Raw genomic sequence first — 9,740 nt, 5'->3', positions numbered from 1 at the left:
TGTAAGTGAGTAAAATTTTAATATCCTAATCATAATATAAAGTATGATTTTTCATCCTACTCTATTATTTGATCACCATGATCTGATATAAAGTTTTTTGTTCTTGTTTCAGAATTCGAATATCTCAATTTGTATCTGAAAACTTCCTCCTGTAGGATTTCAATATGCCGGTCTAATCATAGGCCTTCCTTCGAGGGCATTGAGGATGTTGTTAGCCGCCAGAAGACTCATTTCGATGGTTGTCTTCATTGTCTGCGTTCCCAGATGGGGAAGAATAACTGCAAATGAAAGATACGATAGAAAATAATCCATATCAAAATATATCTGAATAGGTCTCACTGCAATTAGGCAGCTTCAAGATGGGATCATCCGCAGGCAGTGGTTCGGGCGTGGTAACATCCAAGCCCGCAGCAAAAATCTGCCCTTTGGTGAGTGCTTCGTGCAGATCACTTTGAATGACGAGACCTGAGAAGAGGGAAAATTACACTATTTCTGATCTTCGAGTTCCGCTACTTACCCCCTCGGGCCACATTTACGAACACTGCGTTAGACTTCATCTGTCCAAAGGCTTTCGCATCGAATTTTCCTCGCGTTTCGTCTGTGAGGGGTGCGGCCACCACCAGAAAGTCGCTCTCCTGGAGGAGCCGCTCGAAGGATACATGCTCAGCCTTGAATTCGCAGTCGTTTTCCTTGCGGGTGCGTGTGTGATAGAGGATTTTGGCCACATCCCAGCACTGTAGACGCTTGGCAATGGCCTGACTAATGCCGCCAAAGCCAAAGAAACCGATCACAGAGTCGCGTATTTCCTGACCCATGCGCCAGTCAATCAGTTCCGTCTTCCACTGGGAACTGAGGGTATTAAAAATTTGAATCAAGAGTAGCTACTACGACACTTAAAAAAATGAATTTCAAATCCTCAAATCAAGTTGGCAGGCCAATACCCCACTGCTTTTTCCATGACAAAAGCTAAGTCAAAAGCTCAAGTACAAAGCTCAATCAGCTGTTGCCTGCACTGCACTCACCTTTCGATATCGCTGCGACCGGCATGAAAGTGACGACCCGCTGCAATCATCAGGCCAATGGCAAGATCCGCCACCGAGTTCTTTACCACTCCAGGAGTGTGACCCAATGGGATCTGGCGCCGCTTAAACTCCGGCACATCGGCAAAATCAATTCCTGATGACATAGTACTGACGCACCTTAGCTGTGCTCCAGCTGCATCCAGTATTCCTGCATTCAGTGGCTGATAGTGCGCCCAAAAGATGGCATCCACTCCGCTCACCTTCTGGAGAATTTCCTCCCTGCAGGGCGGCACACTTTGGCAGATGATTGTCTCTGCCCCGCGGGAACGTAGCAGCTCCAAGGCGGGCGCCGGCACATTTGGATGCGAGACGAGCACCTTGAAGGCGGCGGCGGTGGCGGCGCGAACAGTCGACATGGTTCACATGGACAACGAACAATCGCGAAGAGAGGCAAAAACGAAATGCTCAATGAAAATTTCTCCAACCCAACCCACACATTACTCAAGCTTTCGCACTCAGCCCTGCCTGCTCTTTCTCTTAAACTTTGAATGTGTGTGCTGTTAAGCTTTTTGTGGAATAGTTTTGCCTCTCAGAGTGCTGTTCAAATTAAGCTCAGTATTTCAAATTCTATTTCATGTAAACTTTTTGAAGAGGGTATTACAATTAGTCCCCTTTTCTATGTTAAAGACACTCGTAATTCAACCAAGTTTAACAAGTTGTTGTAGAATATATCGCTACGTAATTCTGTAATATAATGGGTAGGCAACCCAATGCCAGTCATCCATTTCTCATGTCTTAATTGTATTGAAGCCTGTTGCCATTTTTCACATCATTAGTAGCTTTAATTATAATTTTTATTCTCACATCTGGAACCATGGCCTTGCCATTGGCAACCTTTCACACTTCACTGGCTTCGTTGCCCGCACAATAATCAGAGTTTACTGAGAGTGGAAATCCACTCTAGTTCCCGGTCCATTAACATTTCCATTTCCTAGTACGCGGGCGACAGCATGGGCTCTCCAACCAATCCGCGGAGCACATTGTGGGCGGCAATGGTGGCCATCTCGGCACGGGTTCGCTTCGTGGCAGAGCCTATGTGGGGCAGGACAACTGTTAGAAAGAGGGAGATGTCGAGTGGTTAGAGGTGCTGTTTTAGATAAGGAATTTAGCCATAGAGATAAGAGTATTTGTTTTGTTTTGACTTTCTCAAGTAATTGGCAAGATTACGCTACAAAAAATACTAAAGACAGGTTAAAGGGGTCGACATAATAGAGGTTTAAAGGTACAGAGACTTTGTCTTGTTTTCCCATTTGTAATTATCTTTCCCACAATGTCTTTGAATACTGCTTTTATTTGGGAATCTGAACATACCATAAGATTCCTTTATAACCTTCATAAAACCTTACCAAACCGTCGCCCACGTATGACTTAAATCTCTCAGAAATACTTCAGTCGCAGTGAACTACTGCACAGATAAGACGGAATCAAAATATTGATAGCAATACTTCCTACCAGGGGACCTCGCAATCAGACCCGATGCTGACTGATATCAACAATCTAAAATTATTTTATTGCCATTGCTCAACTTACCAACATTGTCGAGTGACAGGAGTTTGTCTTTAGCAGACAATGGTTCGGGATCTGTGACATCCAGGCCAGCGGCAAAGATTTTGTTGGACTTCAGAGCCTCATAAAGATCATCCTGATTGACAATTTCTAGAAAGCAACTTAATAAATATAACGTTCAAAGAAGTTTGTAAGAGATCTACAACTTACTGCCGCGACCGATGTTGACCAGAACTGCGGTTTCCTTCATTTTGTTGAAGGCGGTAGCATTGAACACGCCCTGCGTGGCAGCCGTCAGGGGAGAAGCGATGACCACAAAGTCACTCTGGGCCAGGAGGGTGTCAAAGTCCACCTTCTTGGCATTCAACTCCTTTTCGATCTCCTTGTCCACGCGTCGTCGGGTGGTGTACAGCACTTGGTCGATGTCAAAGCCGGACAGACGCTTGGCGATAGCCTGTCCAATGCCCCCGAAACCGTAGAAACCAACGGTGGAGTCACGGATATCCTGACCCAGCATCCAGTTGAGATGATAGTTCTCCCAGTTATTGCTGAAAAGGAACGGGAAGATCTTGGAGTAGAATATAATGGTAAGGAAATGCAGTATGGACTCACGTTTCGATCTTCTTGCGTCCCTCATGGAAACGGCGGCCAGCGGCGATCAAGAGGCCCACAGCCAGATCAGCCACCGCTGTATTCAGGACCGTTGGGGTGTGTCCCAGAGGAATCTTGCGCTTCTTCACCTCCGCCACATCCACATAGTCGATGCCCGCTGACATGGTGGAGATCGATTTCAATTGGGGACCGGCAGCATCCAGTGCCTCGGCATTGAGGGCTTCATGTCCGCCCCAGAAAATACCGTCAACGCCCCTGATCTTCTGCAGAAGCTCGGCCCGGTTGACGGGCAGACTCTGGACTTGGATAATCTCGCAGTTCTCTTTCAAGAGATCGATGCCCTCCTGCGGCACCTCGGGATGGGTGATCAGCACCTTAAAAGCCTTGCCTGTAGACATGGTCTGTGTGTGGTTCCTGCCTCTGCGAACAAACGAAGCGTTGTTACAGGTTATTGACAAGGCCACAAGAAGTGGGAGTAAAAGTTGAGCTTTGAAAGCCATGGTTAGCCGAGAGCGAGCACTTGAACGGTGTGATCTGAGCCGGTCTCGAAAAGAAACTGATCAAGAGGCATACGCACCCCGACTTATAGAGAGATCTGGACAGAATGCTGCCAGATCTGCTGCTGATGATAGTTGCTGATACACCAATGAACCTGCTCAGCATTTTCGATTTAATTTAGTCTCTCTCTAATCTTAAGCTCCACAGCAGCTGTTCTGTTAATTTCTCTTCTACAGGGTACATATAAGACAAAGAACAGGTTTTCATTTGGGAAAGAATGAATGAGTCTTGAAAGAGACAGACCAAAAGAGAGAATGGAAGTGAAGCCTCTACCTCTACCTGCCTTAAAATAAACTTTTAATGAAGGGAACTGAACATTTCAGTTATTTTTGGGTTTAGTTGCTAATAAATTAGGATTAACATCTTTTCGGTAATAAGAGCTCTCTTTGTTGTTCTTAAAATATTAATTACAATTTCAAGTTTCACACGAAATGCTCTAAGAAAATAAAATCAGAGACAGAAAACTATCAGGCTGGAAATAACAAGAAGAGCAAAAAGCAACTAAAGAATGAAAAGGATAATTTAAAGATATAAGTACGGTATGTATGATTACCATGTATACATATGCAAATTCATGTTAATGATACTTTTTGGCACCAAAGCATAAATAATACTGCCTTAAATGTTAATCCAACCACTGATTTTCCACCTTTTTGGTAAATAAAAGATTAATTGACATTGCAAATGTCCTTTAGAAAGGGCAAAACAAAACCCTTTGATAACATTTATCACAGAGAAGAAGACCAAAGTCAAAAGTGTTATACCATGTTGAAGCGCTTCCTCCACTCACTATCTCACGAGACCTGGGCCCCCCTAAATTTATGGTGAAATTCCAAAAGAACAGATAAATATGTACAATGTGTGTTGCCGTTTAATCGCTTGTCCACGACACAACATTCATTTAACAGTTTGACAATTTGATGCTCTTTTCTCTCGTTGTCTATGAGGTAGTGGAAAAGTTTGGTCGGGTTGGACTCTGTTGATATTAATTACACTTCCACTCATATTCCCAATGTCATTTAAGAACACACTTGAACTCTCTTTCAAACTCTCTTAGTGCTGTTGGTTTTTACCCAAAAAGCACCAGTAAATGTTTAATAATTGAGTTACACTTGAAAATCGTACTCGCTCAGGGACAGAATTATACTGAACATTTTGGTGGGGCCAATAAACGAAAGCTTTGATTGCAAGCTCTCGCGATCGTTCTCGTTCTCTTACGAACTCTCTTTTATAAAACTCTTACCGTGAGATTTAAATGGGTAAAACTAGAATACTTGGCTGCTACTGCCGTACGACTGAATGGACACTCCGAGGCAAAGCCTTTATATAGAAATTCCCCCATATCGCTAAATAATTATCAGTTAATAAAAAAAGTTTGACAAGCGATAAGCTGAATAATTTTTGATGAGACAGTTTTTGGAGCTATCTGGAAAGTTGAATGTCAGAGAGAAGTTTCAGATTTGATGAAATACCATAAATAGCTTATTTGTGGTAGTAATATTTAACAGAGCTCTTCCATTCCAATGTTATCACCCCCCGCGATCGATTAGTGTGACCCTTTTCTCGGTGGGACTGTGTTTGTTTTCTTTTGCTCATTACTCATTTCTCTCATCAATAGCCGCTCTCTTCTGCTCTCACTCTATACTGCCTTATCTCGTTCTGTTTTGTCATTGGCTTTGGCTTCTTATCTGAGCAAAACCAACTCTTTGAGAGGCCTGTAGCTGGGGCAAGCTGTGCGCCTGCTCAAAATACCAGTTGGGGACTTTTCCCATGCGATTTGTGTTTGCGCTCGCTCGCATGAGAGCAAATTTCCAATTGGAAGTGGCATGGGATGTTCCGGCCCCAAGACCATGCCAGCTGTGGAGCCCACGCCGTTGGAACGTTGTGGAACCTACCGGCCGCAAATCGCACCACAGACCGACCACAAAGCCCCACCACAAGCACTATTTTATAGTTTTTTGTACATAATGCCGTTTTTTTTGTGAGCGGATCTGCTCAAATTTTGTCCGCAAAGCAGCAGGCGCCCAGAGTCGGACGCTGCCGGCTCACTTTGGATTTTTTTATTTCGGTATCGTATCTGTCTGGTGTGTGTGAAAGCAGCAGCAAGAATTGTTTCGTACTGGCGATAGTCGTTGCTTTTATACCCTTTAATATAGTACTATTATGTTAGGCAGATGGTTGCGATACAGAGAACTAGACCAAGACTCACCTACGAGCTCTTAATACAGATATACATATTCTGTACATTTAACGGATGTGGATGGTAACAATATGTCTGCAAGGGTATTCCAAGTGCCGTTTGCCAAAGCTGAATTTCACTTTATGTGGTTGCTGTTGCTTTTGTGATTGCAAGATTTTGAGCGGGGTTTCTGCTAAAGAGAGGAGAGGGAAGGAAAGTGTTTAACTCCTCTCAGTCTTCCGTTCTTTTGGAGAGTTTTGCCAGATACAGTGCTGGTGCTGCACTTTGTCTAATTTGAAAAATACAAAAAAAAACCAAACAACATCGTGTGTTGCGAGGGTGGCTTTTGTCGTGACGCTCTGCGCCGCTGTTTCTTTGTGCTGTGTGTTTGCTTTTTATTCTTTTGTTTTGTGGTGATTTTTCTTTCGCGCTCCAGCCGCACTCGCAGCAGTCGCATTGTCTGCTGTATTTTTATGCTTTCCTGTTACCAAAACACGATGCGTCAGTTTGACTGACGTAACCGGGAGACAGCTGTCTATCAGATGGCCGTAGCGACGGTCGTCGGCGTTGGCAGCGTCGTGGTGGCTGTCGCATGTACCGTTACGTCTGCTGCCGCTGGCATTGCCATCGCTGACTGCGGTTTTGCGAACAAGCGTTCAGAAATTTTCAAAGGATGACACCCAACGCCAGAGAGAGAATGCCAAGAGAGAGTGCCTAGCAAGTACGCAAAAGATGTGACACCCACTGGCAAAGAGAGAGCAAACGCAAAAGATGAGAGCGAGCGTCTAACGGTACCAAAGCAACCGTGCTGCGCGATGGCATTGCCACACGACGGCTTGAGGTGAGGCTTGGTGAGGGTGCTAAGAGCAGTAGAAAGTACATTTGTGAGAAAATATCTCCTGGCCGTAATTTCCGATGCAAATCGTGCAAATAAAATGGCCCTGCAAAGTGCTTCTGCAAAAGAAAAAGCATTCAAATCTGTTGTTAAAAAATATTTAAGATCCAGAATGATTCCAAATGAAATTCGCAAATAATGACAGTCTTGAAGCATCGGCTGATGTCCTTAAGAAATATCTGCCCAGGCTGGTGCAGAGCCTTAATAAAATAAATCCTGATATTATGGTGCAAGGCCGCCCAGACGCCATCCCTATCTTCAGCCGTTTCGTGGGCATTCTGGTTGGGCTGACTCGCTCTATGAGCTATAATTTTATTCTCAATTAAAAGCAAACAAATTCTGTTAAATGCACGAATGAAACATGCTCAATTTTTTTCAGGGCATTTGCCAGACATGCATTGCCACACGACGGCTTGATCCAACTCGTCGGGGAGGGAGAAGGAGGAGTCGAAGTCAAATGTCAAGGCCACACAGCCACCACAGTGCTGGCCCCCGGGTCGTTTGCGGTTGGGCAGCGCTTCTAAGCAACTTCCCATCCGTCCAGCCTTCTGGCGCATTCTGCTTTCTTCATAGCCCCAGCTACAGAGTCGTCCAAAAGTCGCCACTAAGCTGCAAGCGACAAAGCTGCAAAACCGTTGCACTCCACGCAGGCGCCAAAACTCGAAGCGGCGCCTCTACAGGCCACCAAACGGAGGTGCCCAAACTCCAATTCGGGGGAGGGATTGGATGGAAATCCAGAAAAAACAAAAAAAACGCCACAGCGGCGCTAATTTTTACGGTGTAGGCTCCCTAAAAGTGAACGCGCAACATTGAGGCAGGTCCCTCTACGCGATACGAGGGAACAGGCGGCCAGAGCCACGCAGCAAGCGAACGGCCCCGACAGCCAGCAGACCCCAACCGAGCGAGTGAAAACGACACAAGTGTGCATGTCTATGCCTGCTTGAGAGAGAGACAGAGAGAGAGAATGGGAGAGTGAGAAACGCCCCAACGCAGGTCGGCGGGGGCCTACGTCACAGTGATGGCAGCCAAAGAGAGAGAAACGTAAAGGGAAAGCAAGAGCTGCTCAAACCACTGTATGTGTGTCTATGAAGAGAGGGAGCGAGTGGGAGAGTGTGAGAGCGTGGGAGTTGATGTGCATATGCATGTTGCCTACCCTTTACTTTAGCTTCAAGGGGGTATATTGTGTAGGCTCTGCAGTTGGGTCTAGGTAATATTCTTAGCTAAAACTCGATTGATTACTTTCCGGATTTTCTGTAAATAAAACACCACTTTTAATTGTAGAGAGGAGTATTGAATGCATCCAACGTATTACCTGGTGATCATACCCCCATTTCACAAATCTGCTCTCTCTTTTTCTGTGCAGTCAGCCACTGTTTAATTTACAGTTGCCTAATTGACGACGACGTTAATAGCGCTGCCGCTTCTGTTGAAGACGCTTTGTAAAAATGTTAAAATTGACTGACATCAGCCACGGGCCGTAATTTACATGTTGGTTGTCGTTTCTTTACCCTTTTATAGAGGGTATTTCGATTTGTACCAAATTTTTGTAACGCTCATATCATAAGCGACATTTATCGCCATACATATGTATACATACATATCTTGAACTGAGACTTTGATCCTTATATTTTGTCAAGAAACAGGTAATTTTGAGCTGTATAGAATTTAGATTGATAGATCTGCTAGGGTAGTCAGAGCTTCGGCCGAAAAGCCACCGTGCCTTTCCTGCTGTCTGGAGCAACTGCAGTTACCGTTGCTTCTTACAGCGAATGCAATGCTAATTGTGGGAATGCAAGTGTTTTGTTTTCGCTGATATTTCGCCATTGGGGTTGGGGAATCTAAGCTGCAATAGAATCTTTGCAAAAACTGGAGGAGATTTACTAGAGAAAAAACTACAATAGATGTATGTACACAGGATCGAAAAAACTGTTAAATGTCTCGGTTGTTGTGAGAAGGAGCACCATCTCCACGTTCTTCCAAAGTACCATTGTTCTGGTCTTCCATCACGTTTTCGGGTGGCCCAGTTGAGGCCTCATCCAGATAATCGTTTTCGTCCCAGAACTCCCTTTCCATGAGCGCCTCCCGTTGTTCCATGCCCCTCTCAAAGTAATGTGCACCCAGATGGGGTGTGAAGAGATAAGGGTTCCGCCAAGGAAAAAGCATGGAACCACCACCGAAGCTCGTATCGGGAGAGTTTAAGCCAGGCCTCATAACAACATAGTGCCGGGGCCACGAATAAACCGTATGTCCCGGCGCATCTATGGTCCGACGCAGAGAGTTCCCTATATCGAAGGCCGAAAAGTACAGACTGCGCAATTTCTGGAAGTTGCTCCGTTCTTCCGCACTCAAGGGCGAATCCCGTGCCATCGCCGACATCACATTACGGAGTATACCCACAACGGTAGTAATGCTCTCCAGAAGTCGCTGCCTGTGGGAGGCGATGTGCAGCCTTAAGTCCGTAGACTCCGGTTCTCTTGGAAAGGGATTGGCCAGCAGCTCACGCACATAGTCCAGAATGGGCAGCAGCGCAGGAGCAGAACCGTCAACGGCGAGTGGTCCCATCAAAGCTGCCGGTGGTGTGGGCGGGACAGCGACAGCCTGTAGGTCCCCGACCTGACGCGGTTCAATGCGGATAAGGGCATTATCCGGACGTGCCTGAGGTCGATTCACGGCTAAAAAGGATTTTACTTAGATGATGTGACCTGACCACCTACCTGTTCTTCAGCCACTTGGGGTAGTACCTCCCCAGCTAATCTAGGGATTGACATTGTTTAATTTCGATTTACTAAAAACAATTGAAAACAATTTTTGATACTACAAATGTTTGATGAATTTTTCCAAATTTGTGATGTGGTTTCAAAAGGAATGAGAATGGAAGTGAGGTCAAATGAAATGTTAAACTAAATGA

At 45.2% G+C, this 9,740-nt stretch overlaps 3 protein-coding genes across 4 annotated transcripts; all 3 read right to left on the bottom strand.

Annotated features, from left to right (window-relative positions):
- Window positions 1-1,489, bottom strand: LOC108163764 (glyoxylate reductase/hydroxypyruvate reductase). The gene is made up of 4 exons (XM_017299239.2): window positions 1,023-1,489; window positions 518-849; window positions 340-465; window positions 1-278 (listed from the first exon to the last, which is right to left on the bottom strand). Exons 1-4 carry the CDS (start codon window positions 1,436-1,438, stop codon window positions 160-162), a joined length of 993 nt encoding a protein of 330 aa, XP_017154728.1. The 5' UTR covers window positions 1,439-1,489; the 3' UTR covers window positions 1-159.
- A 353-nt stretch (window positions 1,490-1,842) lies between these two features.
- On the bottom strand, window positions 1,843-5,074 carry LOC108163763 (glyoxylate reductase/hydroxypyruvate reductase-like). 2 transcript variants are annotated; one of them, XM_017299238.2, is made up of 5 exons: window positions 5,002-5,074; window positions 3,201-3,620; window positions 2,799-3,136; window positions 2,613-2,738; window positions 1,843-2,132 (listed from the first exon to the last, which is right to left on the bottom strand). In XM_017299238.2, exons 2-5 carry the CDS (start codon window positions 3,596-3,598, stop codon window positions 2,014-2,016), a joined length of 981 nt encoding a protein of 326 aa, XP_017154727.1. In that variant the 5' UTR covers window positions 3,599-3,620; window positions 5,002-5,074; the 3' UTR covers window positions 1,843-2,013. The 2 variants fall into 2 exon arrangements, with proteins under 2 accessions (XP_017154727.1, XP_017154726.1); XM_017299237.1 differs by lacking the exon at window positions 5,002-5,074 and adding an exon at window positions 3,778-3,878.
- A 3,614-nt stretch (window positions 5,075-8,688) lies between these two features.
- Window positions 8,689-9,703, bottom strand: LOC108163477. Its single transcript, XM_017298782.2, has 2 exons — window positions 9,547-9,703; window positions 8,689-9,487 (listed from the first exon to the last, which is right to left on the bottom strand). Exons 1-2 carry the CDS (start codon window positions 9,598-9,600, stop codon window positions 8,762-8,764), a joined length of 780 nt encoding a protein of 259 aa, XP_017154271.1. The 5' UTR covers window positions 9,601-9,703; the 3' UTR covers window positions 8,689-8,761.
- Between the last annotated feature and the right edge of the window lie 37 nt (window positions 9,704-9,740).

This window comes from Drosophila miranda, chromosome 4 (assembly GCF_003369915.1).
Source record: "Drosophila miranda strain MSH22 chromosome 4, D.miranda_PacBio2.1, whole genome shotgun sequence".
Taxonomy (NCBI): domain Eukaryota; kingdom Metazoa; phylum Arthropoda; class Insecta; order Diptera; family Drosophilidae; genus Drosophila; species Drosophila miranda.
This window is presented reverse-complemented; position numbering and strand designations above follow the sequence as displayed.

Coding starts and splice junctions, on each gene's coding strand:
- LOC108163764 (XM_017299239.2), bottom strand. CDS start 1,438: ATGTCGACTGTTCGCGCCGCCACCGCCGCCGCCTTCAAGGTGCTCGTC. Junction 850..1,022: donor GGTCGCAGCGATATCGAAAG/GTGAGTGCAGTG, acceptor TAATACCCTCAG/TTCCCAGTGGAAGACGGAAC. Junction 279..339: donor CTTGAAGCTGCCTAATTGCA/GTGAGACCTATT, acceptor TTTCATTTGCAG/TTATTCTTCCCCATCTGGGA.
- LOC108163763 (XM_017299237.1), bottom strand. CDS start 3,863: ATGCTGAGCAGGTTCATTGGTGTATCAGCAACTATCATCAGCAGCAGA. Junction 3,621..3,777: donor AGATCTCTCTATAAGTCGGG/GTGCGTATGCCT, acceptor GTTTGTTCGCAG/AGGCAGGAACCACACACAGA. Junction 2,133..2,612: donor CCTGTCACTCGACAATGTTG/GTAAGTTGAGCA, acceptor TCTTTCTAACAG/TTGTCCTGCCCCACATAGGC.
- LOC108163477 (XM_017298782.2), bottom strand. CDS start 9,600: ATGTCAATCCCTAGATTAGCTGGGGAGGTACTACCCCAAGTGGCTGAA. Junction 9,488..9,546: donor CCCAAGTGGCTGAAGAACAG/GTAGGTGGTCAG, acceptor AATCGACCTCAG/GCACGTCCGGATAATGCCCT.